General features: G+C 50.5%; 1 protein-coding gene across 10 annotated transcripts in view; it reads left to right on the top strand.

Annotated features, from left to right (window-relative positions):
• The window catches only part of PC (pyruvate carboxylase), a 75374-nt gene that overhangs the window by 33738 nt on the left and 18561 nt on the right, over positions 1-23075 (top strand). For 3 of the 10 annotated variants that reach the window (XM_081154933.1, XM_081154939.1, XM_081154941.1), the window contains 6 exons: positions 19866-20001; positions 20148-20332; positions 20562-20727; positions 20855-21000; positions 21113-21230; positions 21606-21757. In XM_081154933.1, the coding sequence (XP_081011059.1) occupies positions 19866-20001; positions 20148-20332; positions 20562-20727; positions 20855-21000; positions 21113-21230; positions 21606-21757 (903 nt within the window). Of the gene's footprint in view, positions 1-79; positions 205-15479; positions 15551-19865; positions 20002-20147; positions 20333-20561; positions 20728-20854; positions 21001-21112; positions 21231-21605; positions 21758-23075 lie in introns of those variants that run through there. The other 7 variants (XM_081154937.1, XM_081154934.1, XM_081154936.1 and 4 more) reach the window with 4 other exon arrangements.

Raw genomic sequence — 23075 nt, 5'->3', positions numbered from 1 at the left:
ATTGGGACTGAGAAGATGGAAAAGGCAGCTTGTCACCTGGGGCTGTCATAGTTCACTTACTACCTTTGTCCAAACCCAGTTTTCCCGTCAGGCCTGACGTCCTTGGCTCGGGTGCTCCTTCCTCCCCAGGGAATGTTCAGCAATCTGACTTCTCCCAGTTGAAGAGAAACTCCTCTATTCAAATGAACACACTGCCTGCTACTGGTAAGCAGAAAAATGAGTCTTGGCCAGTCAGAACCTGCCCAGGGCTGTTGCTAGAGCTCCTGGCAGGTCACTTGCTCCTCTCCCCTTCAGGGCAAAGGCCAGTGTGTCTGTGAGCCTCTGATCATTTCTGCAGAATTCCAGAACATCCCAGGGGGAGTTTTTGCTCTGCTCAGCAGCATGCTCAGTCAGCCTCCCTCTAGGATGGGCCCCATGACTGTGATGAGAAAGTCTGGTAGAGAGGGGACAAGATGTGGGTGACTGATCCAGCTGGACGGGGTGGAGGCCCGGGAGTGGCCTGGGCAAGCTGGATGGTCGAGGAGGAGCAGTTGGAGGCTGGCAGGCAAGGAAGAGAGGGTGTTAACTAGTAACCTGTATTGGGTGATAGATGTTAAGTCACCCACAGGTGGTTCCTGGGAAGCAGGGCAGAGTCTAAGGCCCAGTTTGGAACCATGGGCCGACCAGACAGAGTGCCTTTGAGCTTTGAGACTGTGGCCAAGTTGTTTATCCTGAGTTTCTGTTTCCTTACTTACAAAGCTGTGGCCATAACACCTGCCTTATAGAGTTTCTGATGATTAAATGAGATCATGTGACTTAAAGCAGTTACTGGCTCTCAATAGCAAGCCCACACAAATAATATCAGTAGTATGATACTGTGATTATTAGGATAAAACCCAGCCTTCGTGGGTGCCTGGGGCGCCATCTCTGGGAAGCCCCTGGCGCAGATTTGTGCTTGAATTCTGAAGCAGAGAGTGAAGGGTCAGATCAAGGGGATCTAAGGCTACATTTTCCAGGGGGAAGAACGGGGAGAAAACAGCAGCAACCATAGTCAAGGTTGCATCTTGTCTGGGTTGCTGTTTACGTTTTTCCTTTCAGGAACGGAAATAATTTGCAACTGAATTCCCGCACCATCTCCTTGGCTCATGGATTTGGCACTTTGGTGTTCAGTTTATCCAGAGAACCAAGTTTTCACACTGAGTGGGGTCCCACAGTGCCTTCCTTTGTGGGGACGTGTGTGTGGGGGGGAGTATCTAGCAGAACAGCAGTAAAGGCTGGCCAGGGATGGTGAGGGTCACACATCAACTCTGAAAAACTGAATCAGCCAATGCAAGTCAGGCATCCAGGGAGAGCAACAGCGGGAAGCCATTACTACCACTAGGCTTGAGGGGGTCAAGAGAGGAAATAGTTTCCTCCAAACTCCAGAGAGGGTTGACAGTGTGTCATAGTGGAAGGACACAACCCTGGCCAGGACTATGGCACCAAAGCCAGTAGAGAGTGGGGAAGATATGCTCCACACTTTCTCCTCCCACCCTCCTCTCTCCTGTTTGTGCCTCCCATTGGTTAAACATGGGGGCAGCCAGCCCTCAAGGGAGCACAGGTGCCTCTGTCCACAGGGGTTGGCTTCCCTAGACACAGCAGGGCAGAGATGGGGGGTGCAGGGAGGTGAGCGGAGAGTAACTGACCAGAAGTGGGGGAAGGAGAGCTGTGTCCTTCTGAGGGTCAGAGCAGCTGCTCCTTTGTGAGGAGTGTCTACCTCCCAATCAAAATTAGTCACCAGTTTCAAATTTGATTATCTAGGGTAATTAAGAAAGATAATGAAGTGAAAGGCATACAGATTGGAAAGGAAGAGTAAAAATACGTTTATTTGCAGCTGACATGATCTTGTATAGGAAAACCTAAGGAAGTCATTAAAAATCTATTAGAACTGATAAGTGAGTTCAGCAGGGTTGCAGGGCAAAGATCAATGTACAAGAGTCAGTTGTGTTTCTATACAGTAGCAGTGAGCAAACTGAAAATGAAGACAGTTATACTCACAATAGCATCAAGAATAAAATACTTAGGAATAAATTTAACAAAGGAAGTATAAAACTTATGTTCCAAAAACTATAAAACTGTTGGGGAAAAAAGTTAAAGAATACCTAAATAAATGGAATTGTCATAGGCCGAGAGAGCAGCACCAGGTGTCTGACCGGGAATCAGACTGGACCTGGGTTCAGCAAACCTTGGTACTTGGGTTCTGGCTAGGAAAGAATTCAGAGCCAAGACTCAAACTGCAAGAGAACATTTATTTGGTAAAATTACAGAGGTGGAAGAAGTAATTTCTAGAAGGAATGGGCTTAGGAAACAAGTTACAGAGGCAAAGGAAGGGCTTTAGGAGCTTGGGACTGAGGAAGCTAATGGGTAAAGTGCCTGGGTGGTGGAGGGGAAGGGGAGAGGGGAGGGAAGGGAAGGCAAGGGAAGAGAAAGGCAAAGGCATGCTCCCGGGAGCCAGATCCCTGGGTCCTCAGTCCTAATGGTTTTATCTTAGGGGAGGTCCCAGGGGAAGATCTCATAATATTCAGCAGCTTTCCAGGTGTGTCCTTTCAGGGTTATGGTCTCCGTTGATTGATTGGGGGGACATCATTCAATATAGCTGGTTCTGAGGTCAGCTGTGGCTGGTTTTACTGCTTTTCTGGGCCTGGAGCTGGAATACAACTGAGGCCTAAATGTCCTGTCTAGGGATGAACCTGTTGGGGAAGAAAGGCTACCCTGGGGTCTAAGTCCCACCTGACAGTTGTCCCTTACTAGGCATCCAGGGGTTTCCACCCTGATGACCTTCTATACCTGGCCCTGTTCTGGGGTGATCCGCGACAGACGACCACCAGAGTTTGTGTTTGAATTTTGGGGCCTTTATTAGCTGGCCAGCAGCTACAGTTGGCGGCGTCTCACCCATGTAAAAGCCGAACTGCAGCCCTGACCCTCAGTTCTTCTCTCACTTTATGCTCAGTAACCACAAAGGCACTGCAGTAAAGAGGTTTCCAATAATTTGTCAGGCTGTCAGCTTTTGGTACAGGAAACAAGGGGGGACCTTTAAACACAATGTCTTACAATGAGTAATGGGGTTATGCTTGCCGGAGTGTCACTGGTTTGTTCTTTCTATGGGAACTCGGGGGGGCCGTAATTATTGGGCTAGCTTGTTGGGCCTTGTCCTGTACAGTAGGGATCTTGTTCTACCTTTACTGTTAGTTCCTTAGGTATATTCTTCTGGCCATGGTGGCCAGAACAGCCCATGGTCCTTGCTCTGCTCATGTCTGTCTAACTGCTTATCACATCCCCCCTCAAGGATCTGGGCTCTGAATTCTTTCAGAGAAAAGGGGCACAGGGTCTCTCCTGTAGCTGCTTCCTGTTGAAAGGGGGTGATGTTTTCCTTTAGAGACAAGAGACCCTTGCTCCCTGTCAGAGGCACGAGGCCTGGGCACAGGAGAAGGTGGCAATGGTGTTAGAGGTGGCTTTCTCTGAGTGCAAGTAGGGTTTGTAACCTGGTGGGGACAAACTGTTATAAATCTTAGTTATTGGGGCAGAAGCTAGAACAGCAAGAATTATGACAAATGGTCTGGTGGAAGAAGAAGGCATTTTTAGTTTTTAAAAATTCAGTCAAAGGATAGAGAAAAATGAAACATTAGCATGGAGAGTTGTAGCCAAATATTTAAGAAAACTAGATAAATTCTGGATCCAGTTCAATTCATAGGTCAAAAGTAAAATTTTGAAGACAATTAATTGAATTAGAGTCTAATATTCACAACTGTGTATCATGTAGTCTATTGAAACACATTTTCCCCACTAAAATCACCGTCATTTATATTAAAGAGCCAAATTAAGACCAATTTATCTACAGTATTAAGTCCAGTTTCAATTTGGCCTGGTTGTTTGCATGAACACAATAGCAATTGACCACATAGGCTTTTTAAAATCTGCTTTGATGGAATCCCAAGATTGAGCTTTAATTAGCCCCTCAGGACAAAGAAGCTGAGCCATGTCGTTGCCATCAGGTTTGCCTGCGGTACCTATAGACTTGGGTGAATTCCTCAAGTTCTCTTTTTTTAAAATGTATTTTTATTGATTTCAGAGAGAGAGGGAGAGAAAGAGAGAAACATCAAATGATGAGAGTCATTGATGGGCTGCCCCCTGCTGGGGATTGAGCCTGAAACCTGGGCATGTGCTTTGACTGGGAATCGAACTGGGACCTCCTGGATCATATGGTGCTCAACCTCTGAGCCACGCTGGCAGGGTCATCAAGTTCTTCAGATTCCCAAAATGCTTTGAGGAATTCAATTTCTTGCCATCTCTCCGGAAAACAACCTTTGTTCCTTACCTGGAGAGACTGCCATGAACCATATGACCAAGCAAGGTACCAGGCCATTTCTCCAAGGTGCTCTTATTGGCTTCAAAGTCATTCTTCATTCCTTAGGCTTTTTGGTGACATCCAGAGTCCAGGCATTTCTCTCTCAGACATGATATTCCAGTCAAAGTCTTGGTTAATAAAACCACAATTTGAAACTGGTCTTACTGAATTCATGCAAAGAAACGTACTGACATGACTCACTCATTAAGAATTGCCAAATTCTGGAGGGATCAGGTAGGGAGACTATATATAATTCACCCAATTGCTTTATTTATTTTTAAAATATATCTTTATTGATTTCAGAGAGAGGAAGAGAGACAGAGATAGAAATATCAGTCATGAGAGAGTCATTGATCGGCTGCCTCCTGCAGGACCCCGACTGGGGATCAAGCCCGCAACCCAAGCATGTGTCCTGCTTGGGAATCGAACCTCGATCCCCTGGATCCTAGGTCAATGCTCAACCGCTGAACCACACTGGCCGCCTTTTTTTTTTTTTTTAAACACCCAATTGCTTTAAAAAATAAGTCCCCTTATATCTGAAAAGGAAAAAAATTCTTGCCCTTTTAACAAAGTGGAAAAGAACCATATTCTAACTCTGTATTAGCTTAACTTTTGATCTTTAAACTTATTTATTTCATTATGTAGGGAACACACTCTGGGCCTTCATTTTGAGGGGTTTTAAGGACTGGGCATTTAGGGGATGATCTCAGTAGAATTTATCAGTTTATAATGAGGCTTATTCTCTCAACTTCATTTGTCCTTGGGTGTGGCTGTCGAATGGCACTATTCTCTCTCTCTGAGTAGGGAGATTTAAGCTAGCTGGTTGGGAAGAAGTGCAAACCATTCACTCTCTGAAATGTCCTTAGTTTAGGGAAGACAGGATTTACTAGATGGCTGCAAACTGTTGTTTATCTGTCTCAGTTTCCCTGTTCTGCTTGTCGTGGCTTACTGCTTATACAATTTCCTTTTAACATTTTTTTTTTACAAACCTTTTTACCCATTCAGAAATAACTAACTGTAGAACTAGCTTTTCTTTTCCTTTAAAATATATTTTCATATCCTGTATCTTCTGTTACCAAAACCATATAATTTTTTCTAAAAATTAACTCTTAGAAACCTTGATTTTTAGTGTCCACTATACAGTAAGCAATTAACATTCTTTAGATTGACTTTAATGAACATATTTTAATACACTTTCAGTTTCAAGAAACACACCTTCAATAAAGTACAAGACATTACATCAGTAATTCCAAATCCACTTTACAGATTTTTCCCCAATAAAAAGCCAAAAGCAGGTGAACCCAATACTTGTCTAGCAATCAGTGTTTTAGTAATTCATGTTATTTCAAAATTTCTAGATGTTCAATAACTAATTAAAAATTCACGAATTTAAAAAGGAATAATTTAAATAAGTTAAATTGATTTACTTAGATGGTTAAGGTTATTTTTTCTTCAATAAGGGTTACCTCCCAGAAACTTTAAAAGATGACCTAGATGAGAGTTTTTTGACCAGGTATTTGCATTTCAAAGGTCCTAGGACTTTGGTTTCATAAAGCAGTTTATTTATGAGCATTTTGATGAACTGGGAGGTTTGGGGAAGGTAAAAGGATTTAGTGGGCTTTGATAATCTGGAGCCACACCTCTGGCCTTGTAAAGACTTTATTTGTAAAACAAGGACAGTCATTATTAATATCTTAAGGATTGGCAAATGTTAGCAAAGGACTAATAAAATCATTCACCCATTTTTGAAATGTCTTTCCATTTGGGTATATTTTTCTTTCAGGCTCCAAAGCAATTATAGAGAGATCTAGTTTACAGGTAGGGTATAGCTGAGGGTCATTTCTGAGAGCCATGAAGGCTTGCATGCATGGAAAAGACACATTGATCTAAGGAGGCCTCATCCTCCATCCACTTACCTTGGAAATGGCAAAATAGGTGTAACTGCGGGATAATATTAAACTTAATGGTGGTGTTAACTGGCCAAACCTCTCCATTACCAGACTTTGTAGTGGGGCCAGGCTATGCTGCAAATGAAGCTTGAGGGATTTAGGTCAAATTTCACTCATAGGATATTTCGAGACACTGTGGACTGGTTCCTCAACTATAGGGAGATAGATAAATTCCCAGCCGAGACTTAGAGGCATCCCTGCTAGTCTCTGGGCTGTTGTGGGCTGTCGTCCTGTGGTCTGAGAACTACAGTAGTGCAGGTTCCTTCACCTGGGAAATATCCGGGGTATGGAGTTTTACCTTGTGTCCTGAGGGCAGACTAACCAATGATCCCCGTGATGGCAAGTCATGGGGAGGGTGGACTCACTCGACAGGGATATCCTGCCATCCGGGTGCCACCCGTGTGTAGAGTTTTACCCCATGTCCTGAGGGTAGACTTACCAGTGGTTACAGTGGTGGCTAGGCACTGTAACAGTGGACTCACTCTGCTCAGACAGGCAGACTCCACTCTATACGAAACCAATCCTAAGCGAGGCATCCCCGCTTGTCTGCCTCCGGACTTAGGCTGCTTTACCGGAGGTCCTCGCTATCGTATCTGCCCTTAAAAGGGGTACCTAGAAAACTCATCCCACAACTCTCGTCTTCAGCACTTGGGCTAGTGACCTGTTGCCCTACCTTTCATGTTCCCCAAAGTACTGGTCCTTTAAGAAGCCTAGGAGAGAGAGCAGCAGTCCCCCTTCGAAGGGAAGGGAGAGTCCCTGTTAAGTCATCCCCGAGGCTCTCATAAAAGTTGGTTTCAGGGCCCGGAGAAAATTCCTGGTGACCTCTGTATGTTAGCTGGTCAGCCTGACGGAGACAGCACCTCGGGCCCAGAGGGCAAATCCTGTCCTTCTCTAGGAAGATTAGAAACTGCCGGGGGTCTCTTATTTCCCAGCCCGATGAGTTTAGGCTCATTTATCCAGCAAAAGGCCCTGTTCATACCCTCATAAAGCAATTCCAGTTGAAAAGCCAAAGTTAAAAAGCAGCCATAGCCTTGGGTCTCCCAACCCTTAACCCTTAGCGAGGATTTCAAAAGCTCAAAGAAAGTCAGCCTCAGTTTAACTCCAGTCACAGAGGAAGGAAGGGAAAGGGAAGAAAAGAACACCCTTCCAGCCACAGGGCGAGGATCTCTCTCCATTAGAACTAGTAACCTGACCTGAAACCCTGGGGAAGGACTGTGTGATTTTACAGTGTCCCTGGGCGCGTGGACGTTGTCTTGTAGTCGGCGGGGTGCCTAGTGCAAACTTCCCTGGTCCACGACGGACTCACCCTGTCACCAGAGTCCACTAGCAGCAAGTGCCCTAATGGCTTTTAAATGCACGACTCATGCCCGCAATCTGCAGAGAGAGAGAGAGAGAGACACCCCTTGGCTGTAGGAAAAGATGCAGGAAGGAAAGAGAACACAGTCATGACCTTCAAGCCAAGGTGGCAAGGACAACTGGTTTACCAGTGATGAAACAATCCGAGTTACAACCCGAGTCACGGCACCATTATGTGTAGCCTACAAGAGTGGCACCAGGTGTCTGACCGGACCTGGGTTCAGCAAACTTTGGAACTTGGGTTCTGGCTAGGAAAGAATTCAGAGCTAAGACTCAGACTGCAAGAGAACATTTATTTGGTAAAATTACAGAGGTGGAAGAAGTAATTTCTAGAAGGAATGGGCTTAGGAAACAAGTTACAGAGGCAATGGGAGGATCCTAGGAGCTTGGGACTGAGGAAGCTAATCGTTAATGCCCTTGGGGGGGGGGAGGCAAGGGAAGGGCGAGGGCATGCTCCCGGAGAGCCAGAGCCCTGGGTCCCCAGTCCTAATGGTTTTATCGTAGGAGACGTCCCTGGGAAAGATCTCATAATATTCAGCAGCTTTCCAGGTGAGTCCTTTCAGGGTTGTGGTCTCCACTGATTGATTGGTTGATTGGTTGGCTCGGGGGTGGGGGGTTGGGGGGGGTTGGGAGGGTAATCATTCAATGCAGCTGGTTTTAAAGTTAGCTGTGGCTGGTTTTACTGCTTTTCTGGGCCTGGAGGTAGAATACAACTGAGGCCTAAATGTTCTCTCTAGGGATTAAACATCAGATGGTCACCTGTTAGGGAAGAAAGGCTACCCTGGGGGTGAAGTCCCACCCTACAATTGTCTGTTGCTATGCATCCAGGGCTTTCTACCCTGATGACCTTCTGTACCTGGCCCATGGTCCTTGCTCTGCTCATGTCTGTCTAACTGCCTATCACAGAATCTCCATGTTCATGGATCAGCAGACTTATTACTGTTTGAATGGCAGTACCTCCCAAATTGATCTACAGATTCAATGCAGTCCCTATCACAATCCCAGGTGCCTTTATGTGCAGAAATTGACAAGATGATTCTAAAATTTATATGGAAATGCAAGGGAACCAGAACAGTTAAAAGAATCTTAAAAGAGAACACAGTTGGAAGACCCAATCCACCAAGGTTGTGGGTTCCGTCCCCAGTCAGGGTACATACAAGAGTCAACCAATGAATGCATAAATACATGGAGCAACAAATTGGTGTGTCGTTCTCCCCCCTCCCCCCCCCCGCCTCTAAAAAAATCAATAAATAAAAAGAAGGTGCCTGGGCGTAGAGAAGGCAGAAGTGAAAGTTTTCTTCCAGTGCTCCTGGAGCAGGTTCAGAGATGAACTACATCTGCCCTCAAAGAGCTTGAGGTTTAGCCCTGAAACAACATCCGCTAACCAGGACCCACTGAGAAGCCAGTGGGAAGAGGACACTGAACACCCAGCTGGCTCTGGGGCTCAGGTGGGGAACCAGGGAAATCTGTGGTTATGGCAGCCCCAGGAAATGAATGCAGTAGGCTAGTGGGACCCCACTTGATCCATTTCCAGATGGGACTTTGGTGTCGTGCTGGAATCTCAGAGAGGCCACACAGCCTGAAGGGCATGTCCTTCAGCTCCAGGAAGCATTCTGGATAATTCTCCCGTTTTCCCTTGGGGACTCCCGGGAGCTGGCACTGGGCTCTCTGTACGCACAATCTCTTATTCCCTTACCTTTCCCCCCGTTTGCTGTATGTCAGTCTTTTTGTTATGCTTTCTGGGTGATCTCTGCAACTGTCTTCTAATTCTTCTATTTATGATGTTTTAAAATGTCTGCAACTCTATTTTTAATTTCCTAGAGCTCTTTCTCGTTGCCTTTTTAAAATAGCTGCCACCTCTCAGTGCAATAGCTTCTCTTCTCTGGGGAGATTAATTCTAGTATTTTTTCTAAGTATCTGCTCTCTATATTACTTTTCTCCTCAGAGTTCCCTTATTTTAATTCCTAAGCTGTTTTGGTGAATTTTTTCACGATTTCCCCAAATAGCGGGTGATTGGGGCTCTGTTCATATTGAAGACTGTGGCACCAAAGCTGATTGGAAAGCCTGGGCACAGTGTCCTCACCCTTGGGAAAGGAGCCTGCAGGCAGCCTCCTTCTCTGGGCACCAACTAAGTGTCAGTAGTTTCCTACAGATGTCCTCCATATGCTGCCGGGAGTCCACTCTGTGGAAACTCAGGGGTCTGCAGTCTCCCGTCTGTCTGCAGACCTTTCACAGCTCCCTGTGTTCTGTCTTGTGCCTCTGCCTGGGCTGGGCTGCATGGCTGGGTGGAGCCTCTCCAGGGACCCAGCCTCTTGTCTTCTGTAAGTCACCAGCGCCTGACATTCAGGAGTAGGGCTCTGGTTGCCAGGCTCACCGGTTCTGACAGTTCGCAACACACCCTTGGGCACCTGACTACTTCTGTCCTGCCTGAGTCTCAGTTTCCATAGTGTAGACCTGGGAGCACAGGTGAACCTTATGTTGGGAGGATTCAGCGAGTGACTACAGAGGACTTTATAGGGGCCATGGGTGTTTGCTGTTCCTGTCATTCTGCTAGGGGCGGGAGTGTCCCCTGTCCACTTGTGGGAGGTGGACGGGTCTGGAATTCTCCCTTAGACTGTCACCAGCCTTCTGTTTGTAGCCCCATCTCTGAGGCACCTGACCCACCAAGTTCTGCGCTTCCCAGGAACCTGCAGCTTGAATTTGCCTGTGTGTTCTCCATCCCTTTTCTTTGCCACTGGTCCACCTGCTGTCCATTGTCCAATTTATTGACTTCTCTCATCTGCCTTTGGCTTTCCCATTCTTTGTCCCTGTGGGTTTCTGCTCTTTAAGAGTCTCATGCTCCTCTACTGACTGAGCCAGCCAGGTGCCTGTGTTTGTGCGATTTATCTATTTATTTATTTTTAATCCTCACTGAGGATATTTTTCCCATTGCTTTTAAGAGTGACGGGGGCGGGGGGAAGAAACATCGATCTAAGATAGACACATTGATTGGTTGCCTCTCACATGTTCCCCAACCGGGGGCTGAGGATTGAGCCTGCAACTGAGGTATGTGCCCTTGGAATTGAACCCAGGACCCTTTAGTCCTCTGGCTGATGCTTCGACCACTGAGCCAAAACAGCCAGGGTGGCTTTGTGCTCTTTTTTAAAAAAATTCTCTTACTGATGTTTTAATGGGATTTCAGAGAGAGTCCCTTAATCATGGTACTTTATAGCTCATCCGTCTTTCTCCTGTTCTTACCTAAACATCTGAAAGTCCTTGTCCAGACTTGGGGAGTTTGCAGTACATACTTCCTCACCTCTCACTGCTGCCTGCAGGCTTCATTTCTGCCCCCTCTGAGCCACTGCTAAAGCCACCAGCGAGCCCTCTACTGTGAATCAGCAGTTGCTTTTTTTTTTTTTTTTAAATATGTCAGCAGCTGCTTTTTTGTTCCTTATCAGAGCTCTGCTGCCGTAAACACTGATCATTCCACGGAACCCTGGCTCTCATGGTGACATTCCCACAGCCTTGGCCGGTCCCTGGCTGTCCCTCTCCTCATCCAGGTTGGTGGGTGTTTTTCACTGTCTCATCTGCCCCTCCTGCCCTCCTCTCCTGGGCAGACTGTAGGCGACTCCCAGTCTCCCTCCCTTGCTCTGAGCTTTTCCTCAACTTCAGACTCACACTCCAGCTGCCTGGTTGCCTTTCCCAGGTGGAGAGCCTGCAGGTAACTCAAGCTTATCCAGGTCAAAGCTGGGCTTGCAGGTCTCTTATCTACACCCACTTCCGTTCTTTAACTTGGCTTCACCCCCTCCCTTACAACAGGAGCCAGCAGTCGGCCTTACCTGTGGTCTCTACCCCCTCGTCTAACAGGTGCTGGTGATACCACCTCTGGTGTGTTCTTCACTCGCTTCTCATTGTCTCTTACATTAGAACATCTTCCTTGTTTATCTTCCATCTCTGGTCTTTCCTCCTCGAATCCAGCTTCCTTGGAACTGCCAGGGCGCTCCCTCTGAACTGCAGATCTCTTCCCCTGATGGGTGCAGTCCGTGCTTCTTGCTGAGCCTGCGAGCTCCCATCCTGGAGGCTAGGTGTCTGCCACCCCCCCACACACACACCCCTCAGCCACCTTCCTGCTGAGTCCACTGGCATCCACCTGCCATCAGCGCTGGCATGTGCTTGTGTTTGCTGCCAACCACCCGGCGTTCCCTGGCCCAGAGGGGGCACTGATCACCATCATTTATAGCTCCACCCTGCACTGAAGCTCCTGCCCCCCAGCCTGCAGCAGGATGAGCAGATGGGAGAAGGGGACATTTTTATCACCCTGTGCTCCCCTGCCCGATTTTATCCGTTCATTCCCCAGACATTTAATTCAGTGTCAAGTGCTAAGGAGACATTGGGGGAAAATAGATGGTCTGGTCCCCAAGGTCCTCACAGTGTCCCGTTGAGATGGATTTTAACATTAAGTGCTCCTTCCTCAGGATACAGACCTGACCTCAAGGAGAACCCTCATAAGCAAGAGGACAGTGGGTTGTGGCAAGGACAATGACAGAGCTGTGATGAAGGCAAATGGATCTCCCAGGGAGGATATCTGAGCCAGCTGGGGAGGTGGGGGTATCCAGGAAGGCCCTCCTGAGTGTGTGTGAAAGGATGTGGAGAAATTAAGGCAAGTGGCCTTCCCACTGTGGGTCAGGTATCTGGTTCAGGCTTCTGCAGGTCTGCAGTAGCGCTCCTTTTGCACCAGGGGGCAGTGTTCTCCCCGAAAGTCTTCCTGCCCTGGAATGAGGCTGGGACCAATGAGGCTGGGACCAAGCAGCCACTGTTATGCCAGCCCATCCTCTCTTTGTCCCTCTACTTCCCCATCATTCCCCTGCGGACTCTGATTACCCTTCACTTGCCTCTTCCTCCAGCCTCTTCCACCCCCGGTCTACAGACCCCTATGGCCCACGCAGTGCTAATTGTCCCAGTTGTCACTGTTCCACCCTCTCTCTGCTTGCCGCCTTAAGTGCAGGGTTGCCACGGGTGATGTGGAGCCAACGGTGGCACGGTTCTGAACCACTGCAGTCCTCTCAGGGTAGGGGCCACTGGCTTGGGGTAGGAGCTGTGCTGTCGCAGGCCCACGTGCTGTTTCTGCTTCGTGTCTTTACCTGTCGCTGGCATTCTTGTTCGGTCTTCCTTCTTCATCTGCCACCTTCATTGTTTCTGTGTCCCTACTTCAGCTCCCCCGCCCAGAGAACTCAGCCTTAATCTGTCCTCTCTGGGCACTTAGATATCCATGGTCGGAGCTCTGAAAGTCACGCGGCCTTTTCTGTTGGCTGGACAGCTCTGGGGGCCCCTGTGGGACACGGTTAGGACAGCACAGAGGTGCCTGGGGGGAAGGGACTCTAGAGGGAGAGGTAGGGCAGCCCCATCCGGCAGAGGCACTTCTGCCACAGCATGAAGTCCTCTGCCAGGAAATCTTTCTGGTTCTGACCTGCTTTTGCTGGCAGCTACTAAGGCCAGCTGGGGGCCAGGAACAGAGCCTGGTGGGTGCCCGTGTTGCTGGGCGTAGTAGGAAGTAGATGTATAGGAGCCTCATTCATTAATCTGGAGATTCCTGGGGCCTGTTTCTGACCCATTCTCCCTTCTCACCCCCTCTGGCTGCTCTCCAACACGCCTCTGAGGTGTATGTGTTGAGGGACTTGGTCCAGACTATGGGCTTCCAGAATGGACCCTCTGGCCAGCCTCCCCTGGAACAGGGCCCTGGCTTTCCCTTCCTCTGCGCCTCCTGCCCACAGCTGCCCACTGAGACTGCAGGAGATGCTACGTGAAGAACAGAGATGTTTAGGGTGAAGCAGTACAAACCCTCAAAGGAACAGTCCAGGGCCATTCAGGTAGTTGCCCTACCCTGACCCCAGCAAGGCTGCTCTGGCCGAGAGTACAGTGGTCATATTATCTGGACCAAATCTTGGATGATAATGGCCTGACAACGGTTACAAGAGGCAGCCTGGGAGGTAGTTTAGGTCTGAAGCAGTGGGATTTCTAGTGCCATGTCGATGATTGGACAAATTGAAACTGCTCTAGCTTCTCAGGGCCACACGGTGGGTGGCCCTGTTAGCCTGCTCTTTGTGGAGAAGGACAGAGTGCTTGCTGCTGGTGGCCCTGCTGGAGTCCAGGCCAGTGACACAGTTTTTAATAGGAGTGTAGTTTTTGGTTTTTGGTTTCCAAGTGCCTGTCACACTGTGCTTCTGATGAAAGCACAGTTTATTCCTTGAGTTGGGTGATGACTCCGTGTGCCCTAGTGGGTCAGAGCTCCTGCTCCAGAGAGGGGCATACAAATCAGGTTCAAATTGGGCCCTGCTGGGTGACCTTGGTTGTCACTTAATCCCATTGCGCCTGGTCCCTTATCTGTAAAAGGGTGTGATAGCAGGTTTGAGGGTTACCTTAGTACTTGTAGCATGTCCGCTGTAGCCTGGTCACCTGCCAACACCTGCCTGGCATGTGGGTGAAGCTTGTGAGTGTTGGATGTTGTAGGAGTAACACGGGCAGGTCATCAAGACCTGGGCAGATGATGTCCAGACCTTGCCTCCGCCTCACTCCACAGGGCGTTACAGGCATCTTCTTGACTGGGCTGTTATCACTCCCTCTGGAAGGAGTACACTGAGCTGATTGACCCAGGGTAGGAGGAGGAAATTGAAGCTGAGAGACCAGGAGACACTGTGGAGTCATGCTGAGAGGCGGGGACAGGTGTTCCGGACACTCATGGCTTCACTGTGCCTTATTCTGCCAGCAAGGTGTTGTTGACACGCCCCAGTGAGAGTCAGAGCTGTCTTATCCCTGTCTCTCACGCATAGCCTGTGGCTCAGGAAAGAGATCTGTCAGCTGGCGTTTGCAAAAATAGCAGACAGGCCTCTCTGGGACTGTCGGCTCTGTCAGAGGAAACTGGGGTGGGAATCTCTGGGTGCTTCTGGTTGCTTTCCTCTCACTCATTGTTGCCCCGTCTCTGAGTTTAGAAAAGCAGACTTGCTCATGTGCATCACCATCACCGAGCAAGTCAGCGTGGTGTCCCTGGGTGGGGTAAGCAGAGGCTTGCTGCACCTGGCAGCCTCTCCTGCAGGATCCCTCCACTCGAGAGTGCAGAGCCCTTATTCCAGGGCCGCAGCTCCCCCAGAGAGGGTCCACCAATGCAGCAGAGCTTGGGGGTTTTCCTAGGTGCCCAGTTTGGTAACAGAGGCCATCAGAGTTTTTAAGGAAGATTCTTAGCCAAACTGTCCCACATCTGTCCTGCAGGCTTTCTCCCAGCTGAAGTTGATTCTGGAAAGGCCTAAGGTAGTGCCAGGCAGCTGAACCCTCTTGTTTCAGGTCTGGGAGGGAAGGCCAGGTGCTGGGTTGACCAAGTTGTGAGAAAGGTGGAGATGATCTGGGAATGAGGCCGAATTTTTATTCATCTTTGTGTCTCGGGTCCCAAGCCTAGTCTGGCAGGAGTGATTGTGTGTAACTAAGCTGTGAACTGAGTTGCAGGGCTGTCTGGCTCTGAACAGCAGTGCGACCTATGCCCTCTGTCAGCCACAAGAGCCCCTCGTGACCAGCCTCTCCAGACCCCGCTGTGCCTACTGGCTGATGTTTCTGTGCCTTTAACCTCAAGAAGTCTCCTGTCCCTTTCCTTCCCTGGTGTCCTGTCTGGGACCACCTGCTGCCTGCTTGACCCAACCTCCCTGCCTGTCCTTCTGGGCCCCAGAACAGCAGGAGGCCGGAAGTTGCTCCACTGTGGCCACCCCTTCCCCTGATTTCAGCCTTGGCTGCTGCCCAGGCCTCCAGCGACCTGGTGTCCGAGAACTTTGTATTCTGGGTCCAGTGACTTCAGGCGCAGTGGCTGCTGCCTACAGACTCCCTTGGCAAAAGCAGCTCTGGGCTCCTGGCTGGTGCAGGGGTGAGTGCTCTGGGGAGGGCACAGCCCTGACTCCTGGTGCCCAAGTCAGGTGTGGGTCTCCAGGGAGTGTGATCTGCTGTCCCTGTGCATAGGAACCATTTGTGCTGGCCCTTGGTCCCCAGAGGCCCACTGAGTCCCCAGCTCTGGCTCTGGCCAGTGCTAGGGTGGGCAGGAGTGAGAGCAGTGGCATGGGTGTGGGCCTGAGTGTGGGTGTGGGTGTCTGTTTTGGGGTGGGGGTTCCCTCTTGCCCGCTGTGCTCCTCTGGGAGGAAAGGCTGGTGGGAGGATAGAGAGAGCACTAGGGCTTATCTGTGAATGTTGGGGGGGGGTGGTACCTGATTTTACAGATGAGATGAGGCCTCAGGGCCCCGGATCTCACAGAGCTGGGGGCCAACCCAGGCCTGCTGACTCCAGCCTCAGACTGGGCTGTCCTCTGCTCCACTTTCCCCACTGCCTGACTTCAGCGCAAGGGCCTTGACCTTTCCCTTTCTCTAACTCTAGTGCCTGGACCGCTCTGGTCACAAGTCCAAGCCTGCTTTCTCCCTTGGCAGGGGACCTGGGGTCCCATTTTAGCATATTTCCTTGGGTTGGTTTCTAGAATGGTAATAACCCAGCCAAGGGATATAAATATTTTGTAGGTTCTTGATAGGTTTTGTAGAGGCTTTCCAGGGAGCTGCCCTGGTATTCAGCGCCTTCTGGGTCTGTCTCTCATAGGGCTTCGGGGCACTGAATTTGATTGTTTCCAGCCCTGTTGCTAACTTAATGGGCAAAAGTGGCACCTCACCGTTCTCTTTGGACTGTGATGATTTCTGGTGAGGTAAACCTGTTAACGGTATATGAGCCACTTATAGTTACTGTTCTGTTGCTCTGTTGTCCTGAAGGAGCCCTTTGCCTCCTCTTGGCTTTGCCCTGTGTGGTAGTTTGGGCTCTTTGTTCTCTGCCCTGTCCCCACAGATCCCGCCTGCAGCCTGGCACTTGGTGCCCAGGATGAGGGCGAGATTTGCACCCCACACTTGCTCTCTGGTGTGTGTGCCATTGACTGCCAGGGCCTGCCTGCCCTCAGCTGCTTGGCCAGAAGAGAATTTCCTTCCCAGTGGGCAGGTTATCTGGAGCAGAGCCCCGGACTAGTCCAACTGCTAGTTGCTCTGTGAGAGGAGATAACAGGGTAACATCTGCAGTTCATTGGGCTTTAAGTAGGGGGTGAAGGTCAATGTTTCCAGTCTGAGTACCTAGCAGATACTTTGGCACCTACTGTGAGCAGGTACTGCTCCCCACGGTCATCTCCTCCATGAGGGTCTGCGAGGAGTATGGCTTTTTCCACTGCTTATTTTGAAATAATTTGAGACTTACAGAAAAGTTGCAAAAGCAGTACAAAGAAATCTCTTCCAGCCCTTCCCCAAATCCCCCCAGTACTAATATTTACCACATTTGTTTCATTCTTCTATTTTCCCCTGAGCCATTTGAATATAATTTGTGGACAGGATGCTCCTAAACCTCTAAACGCTTAAGTATTTTTTCTGAAAATGAGGATGTTCTCTAACATAACCACAGCACAGTGACCAGGAAATGAACATTGACACAGACTTTATTTAAACTGTGTCAGGTGTCCAAGGTCCAACCCAGGATCACACATGCGTTTCCACGTTGTTTTTCGTGTTGTGTCTCTTTAATCTCATTGAACCTGGAAGTTCTTTCATCCTTGTCTCTCATGACCTTTGACATGTTTATTTTGTGGAGTGTCCCTTAGTTGGGTTTCTCTCATGTGTCCTTATTAGATTCGGCTGTGGTCTGACAGAGACAGCCTGCAGGTCCTCCCTAGCCACCTACCAGGAGGCACGAGATGCCCATTTCATGCAGGATATGTTAACCTCAATCACTGGGTCGTGTGGTGTCTGCCAGGTCTGCCCACTTTGCAATGAATAAGTAAGGACGGTATCCCTCATTTTAGAAGATGGGCCAGGGCCCAGCAAGAATGGCCTTATGTTCGTGCAGCTGGGTTTGACCCAGGATGCAGCCTCCCAGTCTAGGGCTCGTCTTTTTTTTTTTTTTTTTAATATATCTTTATTGATTTCAGAGAGAGGAAGGGAGAGGGGGAGAGAGAGTTGAAACATCAGTGATAAGAGACTCATCATTGATTGGCTGCCTCCTGCACGCCCCTGACTGGGGATGGAGTCCACAACCCGGGCATGTGCCCTGACTGGGAATCAAACTGCGATCTCCTGGATCCTAGGTCAACACTCAACTGCTGACCAATGCCCGGCCGGGCTCATCTTGTCTTGAGCAGTACCCTGTGCAGTCTTCGCCTCAGTGGACATGGTGCTTCCTGGCTTTCCTTCTTCCTCTGGGGCAGCCCCTCCATCTCTTTCGTTGGTTCATCCCTCTCATGCAGACTCAGCATTGGTGGCCTGGGGTGCCTGCCTACCTCTCTAGTCTGTTCTCTCCTGGCTGATCTACTCTAGGCCCATGGCTTCAAACTTGTCCATGTGCCAGCCACATCCAGGTTTCCTGCCTGCTCTGACCTCTCCTGGGGGCTCCATCCCACTCCCGGTGGGGCCTGGTTCTCTAGTCCCTTCTGTTACAGGGAAGATCATTCCTGCCCACCCAACCTACATTTCTCCCTTTCCCTCAGCTTCCCCAATTTTCCCCACCCCCCATTGTTCCCACCCAGCTCAGAGGCACTGCCTCAGCCTCTGCACAGCCTGGAGCACACACCCTCCTTTAGCCCTCGCTGCTCTAAGCAGGAGAGCTTTCCAAAGTGCAGCTGGTCACGCCCCTTCCTCCACCCCATGGTGCTTGGAGGAAAATGAGGGGGAGGCTGGAGAGAGGCTGAGAGCAGAGCAGAGGCCCTGTGGGCACCTTCAGCCTCATCTCACCCCTAGGCATTCCCCCAGCTTCCCACCAGGTAATTCACAAAACATTACCTGTTTTACCTTTGAGGCACTAATCCTGATCTGAAAGGACCTTTTCTTGGTACCTGCTAGGAGAGGCAAGGCCTTCACTGGGCCTGGGACTGAGCCTGGCGGAGAGCTGACGCTCAGTACCTGTCCTGTCTCCCTGGTCTGATGGCTTCCCTCTTCTTTTCTTTTTTCCATTTATTTCCTTATTTCTTTTCTTCTCTTTTCTATTTGGTCTTTATTTCCTCTTCTCCACCTTATTGGCCATAATAAGACACTGGGGATTTTGCAGTATCTGTTTTATTTATTGAATATATTTTTATGTTCCCTACTTAGAACAAATGGTAGAGTCAAGCATTTTAAACTTTACTGAGAAGTAAATCACATGGTTGGCTAGATAAAGGGTGAATGCTAGGCTGGGTGGACAGCTGGGTGACTGAACACGTCTTTTTTAACTCGTCTGGGCCTTATTTTCTTTACTTATAAAACGAGGGTGTGGTTGCCCTCTGAAGATGTTCTACATTCTGGGATGTAAGTTGCCCTTAGTTGGTTTTTTAAAAATCATTTTTATTGTGGTAAAATATCTATAAAAGAATTTGCCATATTAACCATCTGTAAGTGTGCAGTTCAGTGGCATTAGATAACGTCCACACTGTTGTGCCACCATCACCACCATCATCTCCGGAGCTGTGTCATCATCCCCAACATAAACTTTGTCCCATGAAACCCTAACTTCCCACCCCCTCCCCAGTCCCTCTCACCAGCATCCGTCTATCACTGTCTCTCTCTATGGATTTGACTCTGGGGGCCTCATATGAGTGGGTCATGTGGTATTTGTCTCTTTTTGAGTGGCCTGTTTCACATGCCCTCAGTTGATTTTCGTTACCAATGTGTTCAGAAGCCCTCCATGGAAAGGAAGGTTTCCACTGCTGTTTAAAGAAATCTGCATTTTAACTGAGAGGAGGCTTTGCTTCCTGAGGGAGCCCATTGATGTGGGTTCCCTGGCCCAGTGTTTCCCTCATTGTCCAGCCAGATGGAGTCCTGAGGGAGGGACCACAGGGGTCAGTGTGGTGGGGAGGTTCTCCAATCTGGGCTGCTACAGCCAGCAGAGAGAATTAAAGGGGACACTGGCAACACGCACACACCCCTTGGTCACTCAGGGCCTCAGGCTCGCCCTGAAACCGCTTTAAGAGCTTGGAGTGTTGTAAATACTACAGTGAGTATTAGAGTGTTAGCCTAAGCTGGGGCTCCACTGGGTTTGAATTTGCTCCCCTCCCTACAGCCAGTGTTTCCCCATGGAATGAGGAGGGTGATGGTGCTGACTTTCACCTGGGGCTGCTGAGGGGCTATTGTGGGACCTTCACTACCTGGGGACCTTCCATGCTGAGGCTGCTCTTACCTGGCTCTGACTTCCCTCCCTAGATGCTGAAGTTCCGATCCATGTGTGGGAGCCTGAAGCTCCTGGGCATCCGCCGAACCTCCACTGCCCCCGCTGCCTCCCCCAATGTCCGGCGCCTGGAGTACAAACCCATCAAGAAAGTCATGGTGGCCAACAGAGGTGAGCTCCCTGGGGCCAGGGAGAGGAGCCCTGCATCCAGCACCAGCCTTGGCTTTCTTCCTCCACCCAGCTCCCTGCCATGTCTGCCTCTCTTAGGACCCAGGAACCTAACTCCTCTTCTCGTTGCTCCCCTCCCCGCCCCCCAGGTGAGATCGCCATCCGCGTGTTCCGGGCCTGCACAGAGCTGGGCATCCGCACCGTGGCTGTGTACTCGGAGCAGGACACGGGCCAGATGCACCGGCAGAAAGCAGATGAAGCCTACCTCATTGGCCGTGGCCTCGCCCCAGTGCAGGCCTATCTGCACATCCCAGACATCATCAAGGTGGCCAAGGTGAGCCAGGCCAGGCCGGGGGGCCTTTTAAGGGTGAAGGCTGGGTCCTGTGTCTTCCCCGTGTCATACTTGATCCCCATACCAGCCAGCAGTTAAGTTTCTTTGGCTGGCTGGCTGGCTGAATGAATGGAGTAAGTGAGGCGAGGGAGGCACGAGAGCCACAGGGTTTGGTCGGGGACTGTGTGAAGGAATTTGAGGGCCATGCCACTTCTGCCTCCCCTGCCCCCAGGAAAACGGTGTGGACGCAGTGCACCCTGGCTATGGGTTCCTGTCGGAGCGTGCAGACTTTGCCCAAGCCTGCCAGGATGCCGGGGTTCGGTTCATTGGGCCAAGCCCAGAGGTGGTCCGAAAGATGGGAGATAAAGTAGAGGCCCGGGCCATTGCCATTGCCGCAGGTGAGTATGACAGGCAAACCACGGGGCCATGCAGCTCCTCAAGAGGGGCCCTCCGGGGAGGGGGCTGGCTGGCTTTGGCTGGAATTCCAGCCTGTGGCAAAGGCCCCACATGCCTCTCTCTCAACAGGTGTCCCCGTGGTCCCCGGCACAGATGCCCCTATCACTTCCCTGCATGAGGCCCATGAGTTCTCCAACACCTATGGCTTCCCCATCATCTTCAAGGCCGCATATGGGGGCGGGGGCCGTGGCATGAGGGTAGTGCACAGCTATGAGGTGAGCAGGAGTGAGGGCTGGGAGGCCATCCCAGAGCCCTCTGCGGGGTCTGGGAGTGGGTTGGGGCCCTGCAGAGGGGCCCAGTGTCTGCTTAGCCTCCACCTGCCCCCAGGAACTGGAGGAAAACTACACCCGGGCCTATTCGGAGGCCCTGGCCGCCTTTGGTAACGGGGCACTTTTTGTGGAGAAGTTCATCGAGAAGCCACGCCACATCGAGGTGCAGATCCTGGGTGAGTGGGGGTGTCCCTGCCACAGTGCCAGGCAGGAGCCTGCAGGCCTGACCTTCCTTGCTGCACTTGGCCTTTGGATAGAGTATGTATCAGATGTTAAACTGATAAGGACAGATACTACACACGATCTTAGCCGAAAGGCTGAGAAGTGATTGCAGTTGGCCTTTGGGACCGTGCAGAAGCTCTCCCTCTGGAAGGCTGGGGAGAGCTCCCCATGCAGGCAGCTATGGGGGCCGGGCAGGGGCAGCGGTTCTCTCCTGGCTGCCCCAGCACTGGATCAGGCACTGACGGCCACAGTGGATATGGGGGATTGTCTGGCCTGTAGGAGGTATTTAGAGTCCAGGAGAAGCTGAGCCCAGTTTGCCTTCACCCCAGGGGACCAGTACGGGAACATTCTGCACCTGTACGAGCGAGACTGCTCCATCCAGCGGCGGCACCAGAAAGTGGTTGAGATCGCCCCTGCTGCTCACCTGGACCCTCAGCTTCGGGCCCGGCTCACCAGCGACTCTGTCAAACTTGCTAAGCAGGTGAAGGGCAGGGCTCTTGGGGACAGTTTCCCACATAGAGACAAGGAGCCTGTTCCTGCAGGCTTGCTCCGAGCTCCTGCTGGCATAGGCCTCATGGCTAGTGGTTACTGGGTCCAGAGGTGGACAGTCTGCTAGGGAGCAGAGAGGCCCAGGGTGACCAGCTCTGCGAGGGAGAGGGCCTCTTTTGGAGGACAGAGGGCTTACGAGTCTTTGGGATAGCAGAGGGCCATACCCAGAGGCCAAGCCTGGAGCCAGGAAAAACGAGAAGACGAGGGAAAGAGACTGCTGGCCACGCCCTCAGCACCCTTTGCACAGGTTGAGCTTCTGTGTGGCACCAACTAACCCCTGGAACAAAAGGAATGAGGTTCAGTGGATTCTGTCAGGATTTAGAAACATTATCGAGGCGTTTCTTCCTCACTCATTCTTACTGGTCCCCTGCATCACATTTATTGCAACCCTTTACTCCTAAGGTCTGCCTCTGCCAGTCTTTGCTCTGCTGGGCATGGACAGGAGATGGCTCTCCAGCAGTGGCCTGCCCCAGGCCTGGCTTGGGAGAGCACCTGCCATGCTAGACCCCTAGCAGTGGCCCTGCTCTGTCTTTCTGAGCCCTCCTGACCCTACCCCGTCTCAGAGTCCAGTCATCCTGTCCCCAGATCTGCCGTGCCTCCCCAGAGCCCCAGGCGAGAGCATCTTTTCAGATCTGCCCTCCCAGCCCCAGGAGGGCCCTAGCCCTGCTCTCCTTCAGAGCTATGCTCCCTCAGGCCTCCAGCAGCCAGGCCCAGAGGGAGGACAGCAGGTGGTTCAGTCACCTCCCCCGCCATAAGCCAGGGTTGACAGTCTGCAGTGGGACTTTAGCTGCAATGAACATGAGGCGTTAAGAGCTGAGGTTTTGGTTGTTTCATATGAAGAGTGTTTTTACCTTGATTTTGGTCTTTTTTGTTGGTTTATTATTATTATTTATTGTCTCATTCCAGTTTGTGGTTTTGGGAAAATCAGAGTGAAACCAGAATTAGGGTTGAATTTTGAGTTAGAATCATCGTTGGTTAGTTTCTCTCAAACAGCGTCTCTTTGGGCAGTGGTTGGAGGTGATGGCCAAGCAGAGTACAGGGCAGCTCCCTGAAGAGCTCTAAGAATAAGAAGGGCCCAGGAGAGGCAGGGTGCGCGTGGATGGGACCTGTGCCGGAAAGATGAGGTGGCCACTGGGGAGGGGGCCGAGTCTGGGGCCACAGGAGCTTCTGCTGATGTCTCGCCCAGACAAGCTGGGTGTAGCCGTCTGAGGCTGCTGGTGGTGTCCTGGGGAGATGTCCAGGCAGGGGCC

The sequence above is a fragment of the Miniopterus schreibersii genome (assembly GCF_964146895.1).
Source record: "Miniopterus schreibersii genome assembly, chromosome: 12".
In the NCBI taxonomy this organism is placed as follows: Eukaryota; Metazoa; Chordata; class Mammalia; order Chiroptera; family Miniopteridae; genus Miniopterus; species Miniopterus schreibersii.
The sequence above is the reverse complement of the archived record's forward strand: the minus strand, read 5'-3'. Positions and strand labels throughout refer to the sequence as shown.